A 15,779-nucleotide genomic window follows, 5' to 3' on the forward strand; every position below is an offset into this window, starting at 1 on the left:
GAATACAACAACCAAAAGACATAATATGATATAAAAGATGAAAATTGATAAAGATATGAAAAAGTACTTTTTCATATTCATTTATCAAAATAAACAAATATGAGAAAGTACTTTTATAGTTTAAGAATAATGGATGAAAGGAGTAAAATGACTGGAGACATGACTAATGTAGACAACATAAAGAAATTTAAGTTGTTGACAATAATATTCAAGAGATGGACCCATATGAGTGTAAAACTCCATACCTAAATAGTACAAAAAGGTAATTATACATACAAAACACAACCTCTAAGTTTTTAAACGGATTGATGATGGAGACAGTGTAGGGATAAAAAAAAAAAAAAGGATATAACATATAATTAAGCAAGAAACTTGATAAGAAAGATGTAAAGAAGTACTTTTACAGCATGAAAGGTGAATGAATGGAATAAACTGAATGAGGAAAGTAACTGCAGATAGCAAACATTAGTTTAAAAAGTTGTATGATAACGGAGAACATTCAAGAGATGGGGCCCCATATGTATAACACTCCCTCCCTATAGAATATAAATAAATAATTTCAAGCACATACACTAAAAAAAGAAAAAAAATGTACACATCTGATCACCACTTGCACCAAGGGTTTTCAAACTGGGTTCCAAGAACCCTGGGGTTTGTTGAAATTCAAATAATCATATAAAAAATTTTCATAAATTACATAGGTAAGAACTAAAATGAATAAATATTTTGCTCTATTACTATATGCTTATATCAGAAAACTCTACTTCATGGTCATGATTTTCTTTTCTTAAAGTTTTAGTGGCTTCAGTAAGTTTAAAAACCCCTGTCCTACACTAAAAATGGGACATCAACCAAATTAATTCATATTCATTAACAAAGAGTTAAAATTAAAGGCCATCTCTGCAAACTAAACAATGTCTAAATTCATAAACCTTTGCCAGTCAACAAAACAAGAATCACTCAAATTTTACAAGATTTACAAGAATCTAATGGTGAAATATCATCTTTATGCCATTACATCTACAATGCTAATCTAAGTAGACATTTCAAAACAAAACAAGGAATAGTTTCGTCACTGTCTGTCAGTCTAAGATCAGCACCTTGGTCAACATGTAAACAATCTTGGTGCCTTTGTTCTAATGTAACTGCAGTGTTTATCATGATACAAAGGTCAATCTTTTTGCATTAAATCACTGCTGATAAGAGTGGTATCAGTGTTGAAAATATCAAAAGATCCAGATAACACATCAGCATTGTTAAGAAGCTAAAAATAACAGCACCTCATGCAAATCCTATTTTTGAACAAGTTATTCATAGCTGAAAATAATAGCACCTCATGCAAATCCTATTTTTGAACAAGTTATTCAGGTGACTCTAGGTAACCCTGGAGATACTTCCATCTTTGTAAGTCACTGAATACCTTCAGCATCAAAAGAATAAGGTAGACCTCCATTACATTTGTTAACATTTCACTTATTAATATTCCTTAGAAAAATTCTGGATAAAATAGAATTTGGCTTCTAACAGATCCTTCTCCCCAATCAGTCCATTAGAACAGAAGTTTACTGTACAGTACTGTACTGACTGCACTGAACATACCATATACATATGGGGAGGGAAGAAGCTAGCCATATGGCACTGTGTTGAAGGGAGAACAGGGGAGTTAAGGGTAGGGGTGCTGAGGAGAGAAGGGGACATGAGGAGTATCCAATGAGTACCTGTGACGATATATTGTCAGAGTGGCAGGGCTAGCATGTAGAGCTCACAGAATAGCTTCCTTGATTAATACTACCGTTTCTCACCACCACCACCACACACTTTACATTGATATTAATCCAATTCATCAGGTTTCAACCCCAACCATATGTCTATCTTTCTTTTAAATGCTTCTTTAGTTGGACTATGTCTCTCCTGGTACTGCATCGAGTAATCTAATATTTTTGTTGGACTCTCATATATCTTTATTTAATGTCTTTTTGGTATATTCCTTAACTCTATTCCAGAATCTGTGGATGTTGAAGCAAGGGAGAAGGGATAAGGCGTTGCCTTATAATCAATATTACTGACAACAAATACAAGGCTTTGCATACGAATGATTTGTGAAATGTCTTAGTCAATTATCAGTTCTCTGGCTGGAGTTCAATCCATCATCTTGAAAAAGTAAAAAAATTGGTTCTGTATATTTTTCCTTTCACTCTGTTCAAAGTAGGTATCACTTTCCAGTCCATGAGATATCTAAGAAATCTGCATGTGCTTTCATATGGGTTTAATCAGTATAAATCAAAAGAAATGATACATATTTCATTCTATATAGAAAGCCTTTAACTATAAATTATCTTAATTATATAAATGTTGTTATTATACCTGCTCGCCTTTCCTACCTTAAAGTGGCAGTGTCAGGAAGTGATGTCTTATATATAAAAAGTCAAATTCTTATTAGCAGAAACCAGAGACTGAGACAAAAGTTCAACTATCAAAACAAAAACTGTATAGACATGATCTTAAAATAAGCATGTTCAAAGAATAAATTTCTTTCTGCCATTCCTTTATGTCCTTGAAAATTAACACGATTCCAGGATGCTGATTATAGCACCAAGTACTTTCCATGTCTATATCAAACCGGATAGAAATTTTTCAAACAAATTCAATTGCCATGCAGTACTGCATATCACTACATGCATGAAGCATCATGAATTTTTTCACAAAGATGCAGAATTAACAATCACTATTTACATGCATATACAAACATCCACACAAACATGTATGAATACTGTACATTACACAAATGAAATATTAAGTATATTGTATACATCATATATTTGGCAAAACTAGAATATGTTTCTCAAGTTTAGTTAGAGCATGTCAAGACAAAATTAGCAAGTACACTCCTTGAATTAAGAAAACTAAATTACAATGTGAGGTTAGAGGCCATACATACATAAACTTGTCAAATATATGTAAGAGAGAAAAGTAGGGGGCAAAGTTATAATCCACTACGATGATGTTAAAAGTAAACAGGTCTTCAAAAGATGTAAGAACATAGCAATGAGAGACCATAACACGATACTGACAAAACAAAAACTGATATACATGAGGGAAATACACCGAGTGATGAAGGTGCAAAGCAGAACAAAATAAGTGATAGTGATTGGGCCCCCAGGAGTACTAAATTCCTTTGCTGTGCAATACAAATAGGTAATTAGACATGTAAACTTATGAATGTCAAACAGAAGAAAGGTTAGAATATAAAGAACTTGAATTTAAAGACCAAATAAGAGCAATCTAACCTGATATCACTGGGATAAGATGAAGCTATTCATTTGTCTATTCCTGATGCTTCCCCACTAATGCAGGAAATGGCAAACAATTCATTCGCTTCATTCTTAAAATATGCCTCATCCACTTGGTCTCCCGCCATTTTAAAAGCATACATAAGTAAGCTGCAAACCACACAAAACAGTGCACCACTGGCTGCCAAGCAACCACAAACACCCAACACCTACACAATCCCACCAAAACATGCTTTGTATTCAACCTACCAAAACATGCTTTGTATTCAACCTATGTTGCAGCACAACATACTACTCCATAACTAATTACCAACCCTTAACTAGAAGCAAAAGGCATACCCCTGTCTCACACTTTAGCAACCTCTAATTCACAGATCCCTCACCCAAACAGTTATAAAACTGACAATAAAAGACATACACACAAAAACCTTAAAAGCAATCAACAGCTGCCCTACCAACTCAGTCTTCAACTCCATCCCACCAGACATACACCCACCATAAGCCACACTCCCCTGACAAACATGAGTCACAGTTACCTGTCTATGCTCTAGACATCACTCATCCCAAAGCACCACAAACTTTGTTTCACCATAACCCAAGACCCTCCATGAAATATGTCCACATGCTCATGATATGTGCAGACACACTTGACAAACCACTTATATGTTGTTCAAGATGTCACTGGAAAACAGCCAAGTGTCATGGAGTGGACAAAGGCAAATATTACACTTAACTATAAAAAAGGAGACTAGGGGAGGTGATGTACTACAAACCAGTTTCCCTGATAAGTGTAGTCTGTACAGTGATGGAAAAGATAATCAGAAAGCAAAAAGCAAATGTATGAATTCCTGCACACATGCAATTATCTAATTGGTACACACCATGGTTTCAGGGGAAAAATGTAATCTATAATGAACCTCTTAAACTGTCACTAACCTGTCACCAGAGTCCCACTTAAGAGAATGTTCGAGGATACCAAGTGTCTGTTAGTAATCATTAGAAATGAATAAAGTTCATGAATAAGGAACTACCCAGCAAGCTGTTCACATCATACATAAGGCCAAAACTAGAAAATACTTAAGGTTGGTCAACACACCTAGAGCAGAAGTAAATAGTTAACAACGAACTGAGAACATAAAAGATAGTAAGACAGTACCAGAATGAAGATAGATGAGTTAAAGAAAAAGGCTTGAACACATTTGCCCATCTTAGAAGACAGAAGAGTATGGGGGCAACCTGATCACAACATTTATGTCTTTAGAATAGACTGATGATGTGGATATAAAAAGTTATGTGAGAGATAAAGGAATAGACCAACCAAAGGGCAAAATGAAATAAGCAAAAAACACGTTAAAACTGATGAGAAATACTTTTATCTATAAGTGTGGTTGATGAATGGAATTAATTTACAGAAGACCTGGTGAAAGCAGATACAGAAATTCAAGAACTTGTATGATAATCGGAAATGTTCAGAAGATGGAGCCCCATGAATGTAAAGCTTCATACAGAGCAAAAAAAATAAATATGAACAATTACACATACAATAATGTTTTTCATTGACGACTGTTGCTTGTAATACTCTGAAAAAGATAATTACAAAGCAAATACATGACTTAAAAAGGAGCACTTCTTAACTTAGAGACAACAAGTTTGGTCTTAGAATAGGGAGATCGACAGGTAGACCATGTTCCTAAAGCACCACAAAGCCTTTGACACTTTACCCCATCAGTGGTTGATGAAGACGATAGATCTAAAGGCAATTAAATTAATGTAAACCCCTTTGCAGCATAAGGGTTATTGTGTGAGGGAACAAAGAACACAGATAAGAGGCACATTCTCATAATGATTCTGAAGTTATAAGTGAAGTGTTGCACGGCTCTGTCTTAGGCCTACTGCTATTCTTAGTTTGTATAAATTATATACTTAAAAAGCTTGAGGATCATGCCAAGGTTATGAAAGAAACAAGGAATGAAAATCATGCATCATCTTACAATAGGACCCACACAAACTCCAAAGTTGATCAAATAAATGGGGGGTAAGATTCAATCTATGTTAGTGCAAAATAATGAGGATGAGAAAGTACACCTCCCATTATGAATACTATTTGAGAGGAATGAATCACAGGAAGTGATATGTGAACGAGATCTAGGTGTTGATACTGTACCTAAACTGTCGTCAGAGTTTCCCATCAGGAGAACTGAGAAAGAAGTCAACTGTCCATTGGCAAATATTAAAATTACATTCAATTGTATGGATAAGGAAATGTTAGGAAAAATTCTCTCCCTCCTGCTGAGAAGTACACCCTAGACTGTAAGCTTATGTTCATTCATGCAGGCCTATCAAGTACCAGTAAAGGCGGGTTGGGGAGTGGTTTGCGAAGGGGCCCTTGAATAACATATCTTTTCAATGTCATGTCTGAGCATGCCAATTCTTATGAGTTTAGTAACAATCGGGAGTGAAAATATCTTATGTTGCCAACCTTAGTAAACTAGAATTCTAAAATATGATACATTTACAGGATATCCAAGCAAAAATAATGTTATTAACTGGGTTAAGTGAGTAAGAATGTCTAAGAATTAACATAAAGATGTGTAAATATGAGAATATATAACATATATAACATATGTGGTATACCGGGGTCGACGTGCTGTCAATGGATTGAATCAGGGCATGTGAAGAGTCTGGGGTAAACCATGGAAAGCTCTGTGGGGCCTGAATGTGGAAAGGGAGCTGTGGTTTCGGGTATTATTGCATGACAGCTGGAGACTGAGTGTGAACAAATGGGGCCTTTGTTGTCTTTTCCTGGCGATGCCTCGCGCACGAGGGGGGGAGGGGGATGTTATTCCGTGTGTGGCGGGGTGGCGATGGGGGTGAGTAGGGGCAGACAGTGTGAATCGTGTGAATGCGTGTATATGTGTGTGTATATATGTGTGTACGTTGGGATGTGTGGGTGTGTATGTTTGCGTGTGTGGACGTGTGTGTGTGTGCATGTGTGTGGGGGTGGGTTGGGCCATTTCTTTTGTCTGTTTCCTTGCGCTACCTCGCAGGTGCGGGAGACAGCGACAAAGCAAAATAAAATAAATAATAAAATAATAACATATGGTAAAATATATACAACTAGAGACAACATAGATGATTATTCAATATTTCTTGGAGAGATCCTATTTTCATGCCAGCAAGCTATATCACAGTTATTCTTGCTGATTTGGGGTTACAAGTTATGATCTTTAGCATTACTGAACTAAGAAAATAGGGATCAGTAAAAGAAAGCAAGGAACTTAGTTCAGATAGGATGACCAGCAGCAGCAGTAGTGACAGTCAAGTTAACCATGATATTAAACAACTAAATTTTTCTATAATCTCAACTTTTTCAATTATATATTAGTAAAAAATGGATTCACACCAGGGGAAGTATCATGATGACCAGCAAACTATGACTAGATCCACTACAAGAAAAGAGAAAAGAGAGACAAAGCACAAATCACCAGACATCAGTAGTTTGGAGATGTTTGAAAAAAAGAAAAAAAAAGGGAAAGTATCAGAAATATGCATAATATGAGGTGGAAATATGGAAAGAGCAATTAATCTAAAGCTCATGCAAGGTGTCACAAGATAAGGGAGGAACCTGAGGATTTGATAAATATGGTCAATGGGTATGAGCAGAGATTCAATATAGTCAATGGCTTTATGAATGTACTTAACCACATGATCAAAGGTAAAATCTTTAAAAATCATATTATGTCACAAAGGTCTTTTCTAGATGACCAAGAAGCTGTTCAGTTGGGGGAAATGACTGTAACTCATACTGAATCTCCTGAAATTAGTGGGCAGAAAGGTGCAGAAGAAGCAATTTCAGCTACAGATTAACAGACATAGAGCAACAAGATTGGTGTGATAGAACAAAGCCTTGAAGTTGTACAAACTAGGATACATATTAGAATGGAGTAATCATGGAAGCTTATTTATTAACAAGTTGATGAAACGTTTAGAAAAAAGCTTGTAAGCTAGAAGGGATATTTAAGGAAAATCATAGACACGGAGGTTCACAATTCAACACTGAAGGATCTAGCTGAAATATGGGTGGACCAATATCAAACAAACTTGTAAAACAGAAAGCTGGCAAACATAAATGCCATTATTTTTGGTCTGGAAGATAATAAATCAGATGAAGAAAGGGGAGAAAAAGATTACTGGAGGCTACAGACGTGACAAACACAACCATGGTGATCAAAAAAAGGAGGAATTGGTGGGTATGATGAAGATATAAGGGATCCTACCAGTTAAGGCTACTTTTGACTCTTTTACTATTGCTACTCCCTTAAGGGAGTTCCCAAAAGGAACAGGAGCCAGAGATACAGGTTGAAACATTGACTTGAAGCTATTTAGCCACGATGTGACAGTACTTAGGCAAACAAACTTTAAGACAAGGTGGAATTCAGTGGGGTAGTCATATAATGTGAGAGACCAAATGAAGAGAATGAGTAAAGCAAAGAACAGAGTTAGATACGATAAACTGGAGATGAAAAATGAAGCAACAGGACGGAGAAGCCCTGCCAAGACTGCAACACTGAAATTAAAGTATATGTATGCTGCTGGATTTGTATGTAATGGTAAAGAGATGGAATGAAAGGACTGTACAAGGGTAAGTGCACCTGATATTGTTGGAGCAGCAGAAACATAGATTACTAAAATGGCGAGATCTCACTTGTTCTGCCTAAAGAAGTATACGATACCAAAGAGGGAAAGCAAAGGCAAAGGAGGTGGAGGACTGGTCCTTTACGTTAGAGATAGCCATAAGATTCAAGAAATGAAAGACAACACATTCAAGCAATACATAATGAGAAGAGTACCTACAAAAAAAGACGAGTGGTGTTGATATAAATTTCCAAGGAATTCAAGCAATTCCCAAATCTATGCAATGCTAACAGTGTGAGGACAATCAGGATGTAGTATATGAAGCAGAAAAACATGCTCTTCTCAGAGATGATAAGGTAATAATATGAGTGGATTTCAATTATGAAAAAACTACAGGGGAAATCTGGATTAAACTATGAGGGAAACTTGGAATCTCATGTTGACAAGGAGTCATAGAGACATAAGTTTTTTGAAGAATACAGAAAAATTTCCAATAACATGTCTATGAACAGACCTGGATGGCAGGGACTGATACATCATCACAGTTAGATCATATCTTCACATATAATAGCATGGATATCTAGAATATCATACGACACACCAACAGGAAAAGGTGATCATATAATGCTCTAGTTTACGTACATGGCAAATAAGAATGTTAAAAAAGCAAAGATGAGGCAAGACCTGAAAAGGAGAAATAGTCATGGAAAATACATAAAACTCGATAATGTCTATGGTAAAATGGGAAATGAAGTTCAGTTGCCAGGAATCTGGGTGCTGTGGTGAATGTGAAATTACAATGAAGGCTTAGGGACATGGGTACCATTAGCCTTAAATACACAAAGAAGATTAAAGACGAAGGAAGATTGGTCTAATAAAAGAAGTCAAAAATCTAAGGAACTCCAAGATGTGCAGTGATGAAGGAATAGGCAGAACTCCAGCCAGCCAGAATTTGCAACCAAGGAATGAATACAACAGGATAAGAAAGGAGGAACAAAAGAAACCTTTAAAAGAATAATGTGATACAAATGTATGACTTCCTACAGAGGAGAAATTACCACCTACGTGAAAGACAAAAGAGTTTCTGAAAGGAGGTCTTGTGTAACAAACCTCTCTAATTTCTACATGAGAGCAAGCTCAGTTTTAGACAAAGGAGAAGGCTGGAGATACACTTTCTATCTAGACTAAGAGAAAAAATTTAACACTACCATTTTGGAGGCTGATTAAGAAGGTAGATTACCTGAAAGGGATAAGGAAGACTTCTTAATCGATTAATAGATCATCATAGTGAAAGGAAACAAAGGATACATGTCAGAGGAGCCATTTCAAATGGGATGAGGTTACCAGTGTAGTGCATTAGGGTTCTGTTTTTGGACCATTACTCTTCTTGATCTATGACTTGCCAGATAGTATGGACTCCTACCTAAATATGTTTCCAAATGATGCACTGGTCACGAGGGAAGTGAAAAGCAGGGAGGATTACATCAACTTATAATGTTGGTTGGAGGCATGGTTAATGAAATTCTACCCAAGTAAATGTAAAGTAATCAGGATGGCTTAAAGTGAAAGAATCCTCAATATGAATATCATGTACCAGGGAATTAGCTGCAGGACTGTGTGGAGGAGAAAAAACTGGGAGATGACATCATCCCTAACGTCACCAGAGTCCCAACTCTGGAGAATAGTTAAGATCATCATCTGTATTCTAGCATATTTTATACTTACAATCAAGTTCATAACTATGGAAATACTCTGCAGGCTTTTCATACATCCTGCACAAAACCAAAACTAAAGCATGCTTAGTGAATTTAGTAACAGCACCTAAGGAAAAATAAAGTGCTAAAAGAGAAGCCCACAGGTGGGCAACAAAAATGGTATCAAAATTAAGAGAGCTGAGTTACAACATTTAAGCAGACCAACTTTCATGGAACAATTCATTATCCTTTCTTCCTACTTGCACACACACCTCACATTCTCTTTAAAAATTTCTCTCTGCTTCTTGTAACTTTCCCCCACATCATATTCTCATAAGACCTTCCACAAGGAGCCAAAGGCCTTAAATTTGCACACCAAGGAAGAGAGAAGAATGAAGGGTAACTTCGCCACAAGCTTCTAGAGTTTTTAAAACAGACCAATGATGTAGACAGTGAACAGTTCCTTGAAAACATTAGGTATAAATTAAGCTAACGACAACATGAAATTCAGCATGAAATTACAATATAAGTGTACAGTGGATGAATGGAAATGACTGAATGAATTAACAATAAACAAGGTCAGAATCAGGTGCATATCCATGATGAGATCAAGGGGTGAATTATAAACTCACCAAGTACTGATGGAAAGCTCAAAACGAGCAGTGCATATGGACACATTGTATCTCTGCACTTTGCACTTTTTGAGTTAAGTGGATGTTAAATCAAATCACTAAATATGGTTCAATTCTCATAAAACTGAATACAGCTATAAATAACGTAAAAGCAAGTTTACATTTTGACCAGAAACCATTATTAAATAATCTTTGGATACTTGATAAAATAACATAATAATCAAAGCTGTTTTGTTTGACAAAAATAAAATAATTTCTTTTGAATAAAGAGAAAAGTCTATTATAAAAATGTCAGTGTTTTAGGGCAGTGATGAATCTGACACAGCTATTTCACTGGGAACTACAGTTGTGTGAATCACAGAAACATTAAAGCATACATACATAGAAGAGTAGGATTAATAAAAAAAAAAAAAAAAAAAAAAAAAAAAAAAAAAAAAAAAAAGGAAATCATCATCATTATGGAGTAGGTTTATTGCATAATATATAGCCCAATGGTGGCAATTGCCCTGGTCATCCCCCTTCTTTCAATACACACCTGGACAGCACATACAAATTTAAAAAGTTTTATGATAGTGGTGAAAATTCAAAGGATGGTGAACCATAAGTGTAAAACTCCCTCCCTGTACAGCACAAACAGGAAATAAATAACAGGTAAGTAAACATATAAGCACACACACGCACACACTTTCTCTTGGCAAATATTAGAATAGTATTCAAATATATGGATAAAGAAATATTCAGGAAGCTGATCACATCCTAATTAAGGCTAAAACTAGTGTGTGCTTCTTAAAAGTGTTCACCACACCTAAAGCACAAAATGCTAAGAGAGTCAAGAGAAAGGCAACACAGATGGTAGCAGAATCAATGGGTCTGAGTTAAAGGGGAAGGATAAAGGCTTACACTTCTCCAACACAGAAGAGAGAAGAAGAAGCGGTGGACTTCCAAGGCATAAATTTCTCCACCATGGAAGAGATATGAAAGAGAGGTGGACTTCATCAGATCATTTAAGTTTTTAAATGTTGTATGGTTGCGAGGCGTGGGCTATGGATAGAGTTGTGTGCAGGAGGGTGGATGTGCTGGAAATGAGATGTTTGAGGACAATGTGTGGTGTGAGGTGGTTTGATCGAGTAAGTAATGTAAGGGTAAGAGAGATGAGTGGAAATAAAAAGAGCGTGGTTGAGAGAGCAGAAGAGGGTGTTTTGAAATGGTTTGGGCACATGGAGAGAATGAGTGAGGAAAGATTGACCAAGACAATAATCAGTTCTTCAAAAGATGTAAGTATAGAACAACTTGGAGATAACAAAATTAAGCAAGGAACTTGTTAAAAATGATGTAAGGGAAGTAAATTAATGGCACAAGGGTGGTGGATGAATACAATGAACTATGACATAGTAAAAGAGGACATCATAAAGAAATTCAAAATGTTCTACGATAACAGAGAGTGTCTGAGAAATGGGAACCTATGAGTATAAAACTTCCTCCCTGTTCAGTATGTATAGGAAAATAAGAATAGATTATTAACCACAACAAAGAGTATCTGAATTATGAAAACTGAGCTATAAGGGAAAGTTAAAGACCTTGAATTTTCCACTATGGAGGAAGTGTAAGGGATGGTCTGATCACAAACTTAGAATTTTTTATCCAATTAGTTGATGTATGATAGATACAGTGCCAGAACAATAAGAGGCCATAACTTGAAATTTAGCAAGAGTCTTGTTAGAAAAGATGTACAGAAGTACTTTTAAAGGAAAAATGCAGTGGATGGATTGAATGAAATAAGTTATGAGACTGCAGGTGTGAACAGGATACATAGGTTAAATAACTTGTATGATAGCTAACGAAGTTCAAGAGTTGGGGCCCCAAAAGTGTAGAAATACCTCCCCATGAAGTACAAATTAGTAATTACACATGGGTAATCACACACACTCTTTCTCTTCCCAACTAACCTGGTGATCACTCTTCATCTCTCCTAAGATGTTTTTACTTAGTAAAAGTAGGACAGCAATAATGAAAAGACAGGCAGAAAAATCCTCAACACATGGATTAAATGATAATGAAATAAACATCCACGTGAAACAATAACAATAAATTAGAATACATTATGATTAACTGCGGTGATATATTAAAGCACACGTTTCATTAAGGATTTCAGGCCCATTCCATGTGGTACTCAAAACCAGCAAGATGATAAACATTGGCAAAAAGGTACTATTAGTCAATTAAATATGACAAGACAATGGTGAGAGTAATGATGAGGGGTGCCTTAAGCTATGAAGCATGTGGAAAATTGTTTTAGTAGAAATTGATAAACAAGCACCAAGAGACAAATATTGAAGCAGTACTCTAGCAAGCTCTGAGATATGACAGCAATCCAAGTGGCCCAAAATAATCCTGATACTTCCAGCATCAAGAGGAACTAACCTCTTCACTGGAGAGTTTATCAATAAGGTCCTGACTGGGCGTTCCCACTAGCTTCATAATCTTGTTCAGCTGGTCTATGTCTGATAAGGGGCTAAGGGAACCCAACAATCAAAGGTGAAATCTGACCAATAACACAGTAAATTTTGCCAAAACACCATTGTGCAAGAGATGTATATGAACAGTTTTATATTGCTGAGTTTCTACACCACTCCATCACCAGTATCTAACATTAAAATCAAAAATTTTGTAACAGAGGTAATGAAGAAGTGTATAAACAAAAAACTGGAAATAAATAATACTGTAAACTGAAGCTGTGTAAGGCATCTCAATAAAGTAATCCACTCAAAAGTTTGCTATACATGAATTTTCAAAAAATTTTCATCCAAAACATATCATTAACATGGAAACTTTGAAAATAATTTAAAAAATATGTAACATATCAACTTCATTATTTTCCCAGCATTGGGAACTAGTGCACATTACAATAGAGTATTATCAAGGGCAATGACAGTACATATATTTATCTTACAGTCTCAAACACAATTTCAATTGAGGTAGGGAAATCAATGCTAATATTTTGATATTAATGTTTTGATACAATCTTGTGTTAGCACGCAAAAGACTGTACAATGAGAATGATTCAAACAGAAAATGAGTTTATAGTGGGAATCGAAAATGATGGACATATGAGTATCTTTATGATGTACAAGTAAAAGTGCATCAACAATCACTTTACTATGTGGAATAGAGTAGAAATATACAATGGAATGTCATGAAATGGGCAGAATGTCAAAATAAAATTTAGAAAATGTATGATGGCAAAGTGAAAGAGTACATATCAAGTACTTAAAAAGAATATCAGAAAAGATTTAAGGTAAAGAACCAAAAAGAAGATATATCAGTAAGAAGATTAAACACCTGACTGAGGAATAAATGTGGAGGAGGAGACAGGATGTCACTGAGCACAGTATAAATATGGGTGATTGTAAAGGTACTTTTGTACAAAAAAAACACATTCTTGAACCAATGTGGGTGACTGAAAAGATATTTCTATGATAAAAAAAAAATTTTGTTTTATATGTTACAGCACAGAAAAAAAATTAATTTTCTACTGTTGCAACTCAAGATTATGAGTCTGATTATTTTAATTTGCATTATATATTAACATGACACATGACAGAGCTCTCACTCTTGGTTCAATATGCTTTATAATGATATCATACAACAAACTATCACACATTAAACATTCAATACCTAATTTAAACTTTATTAAGCATTAATGGGGGAACATATGGTGCAAGGGTACTGTTCTCAATAAGATACAAGACCTTGATTCAATCCTGAGGCCAAGCAAGCACAGCGAAAAACTACTTGTTGTGTAGATGGCAAGGAGCTATTCACTGTCATATTTAGTATGGTCTGAAGAACTTATAACACAATAAATAGTAGAGTCCTGGACTAACCTGAATCAATCTTAATTATCAGGAGGATGCCAAGTCCTCAAATAGGGAAAGTGTATCATAAGTTGATTTATCAATCAAATCATATCTTACAAGCCTCCTTCTATTTACAAATGGTAACTTTAGCAGAACGTCCTCCATACACCATAATCTAAGCGCAGCAAAGTACAACTTATTGTGTAGTTGGCATGGAGCTATTCACTGTCATTCAGTTTGGTTTGTACACCTGATCACACAATGACGTAAGGGTCTTGGGCTAATATGAATCCATTTTAATTATTTGGATGATGCTAGGTCCTCAAAGTGGAAGAGTGGTACGTAAGTTAATTTATCTCTCTAAGCATATCTTACAGGCCTCCCTCTATTACAAAATAAGGCAACTTTAGCAGAACCTCTTCCATACACTATAATCTAAGCATCTCTCCATCAAGATGTCCTTTTCACAAAATCTTTTTCTGCTTTAACATCATTCTCTCTCAACATCTACTTCCACTCACTTCAGTCAAATACACTGAAAAATGTGGGCTTCATTGTGAGGAAGGATGGTAATGAGGTGAAAATCTTCAAAAAATGAAGGATATGTGCATTCATCCATTCATGCAAAAACTGTACAAGATGTGTGCTCTAGTAAAATGGCATTATCTATACAAGCTAACAGTGAAAAACCTGATCATTATAAGCCACCATATACACCCATTTTCAAGACTAAAAGAAGCATGATCAAAAAGCTACATGAAAAAGCATCACAATTGTTGGAAGTGGTAGTCACAGTGGCAGAGAAAGCTGTGAAATACTGACTTACCGATTCAGAGGTGATGCGGTTGAGGTACTCTTGTGGTGGTGTCCCCAAAAGCTCGATGATAAGATTGAGCTGCTGGATATCTAAAGTCTCAACTAAGGGCCACAACAGCACATGCTAGGACAGCCACAACTCTTGCATATCAACAAAAACAACCACACAGAGTCAAACAAGGTAGTTCAAGCAAGGCTGTTAGAATTTTGGATGCTGCTAAACACACATTCAACTAGGTAGAGATAATTTCATTTTACTGCAGGTTCATATTAAATATGTTGTTAGCAGCAGTTACTAATCAATTATTGCTACAATCTTGAGAGACAGAGTTAGAAATATCTATGATGAGCTTCAACCAAATTGGTGGCTTACATGAAGTACTCACCACATGAACTTAGGAACAGGTGATTCATGTGTTGTCAGCTATATGTGTGAGTTTGATAGACTGATAGACAGATAGATATGTAAGTAGACAAACACACAGATAGGCATTGAGAGAGAGAGAGAGAGAGAGAGAGAGAGAGAGAGAGAGAGAGAGAGAGAGAGAGAGAGAGAGAGAGAGAGAGAGAGAGAGATGCCAACCTAGAAGTACCTATGAAGAGATACTGCCAAAATGGCATGGCAAGCATGTGCCACCGAATATATAATCATTCAATATCTTCCTTTCTGAAAGGCTTTCAAGTTCAATTATTTTTTTTCATGCCTTCAATTTGTTGCCATGCATACATTATCATACATCTTCCTCTTCTTGTTCTTTGTAAGCTATCTAGTTCAACACACATTTTTCTCTTCTTTGTAGGCTATCTAGCTCATACATCTTTCTCTTCTTCTTTCTAAGCTATCTAGTTCATACT

The 15,779-nt window shown here is 35.7% G+C and overlaps 1 protein-coding gene across 3 annotated transcripts in view; it reads right to left on the minus strand.

Annotated features, from left to right (window-relative positions):
• The window catches only part of LOC139766569 (mitogen-activated protein kinase 14-like), an 84,125-nt gene that overhangs the window by 12,160 nt on the left and 56,186 nt on the right, over window positions 1–15,779 (minus strand). Inside the window, exon 7 of one of the 3 annotated variants that reach the window (XM_071695390.1) lies at window positions 12,673–12,752. The exons of 1 other annotated variant lie outside the window; for it this stretch is intronic. In XM_071695390.1, the coding sequence (XP_071551491.1) occupies window positions 12,673–12,752 (80 nt within the window). Of the gene's footprint in view, window positions 1–12,672; window positions 12,753–14,934; window positions 15,015–15,779 lie in introns of all 3 variants that reach the window. One more of the 3 variants, XM_071695391.1, reaches the window with a different exon arrangement.

The sequence above is a fragment of the Panulirus ornatus genome, chromosome 58 (assembly GCF_036320965.1).
Source record: "Panulirus ornatus isolate Po-2019 chromosome 58, ASM3632096v1, whole genome shotgun sequence".
NCBI classification, from domain to species: domain Eukaryota; kingdom Metazoa; phylum Arthropoda; class Malacostraca; order Decapoda; family Palinuridae; genus Panulirus; species Panulirus ornatus.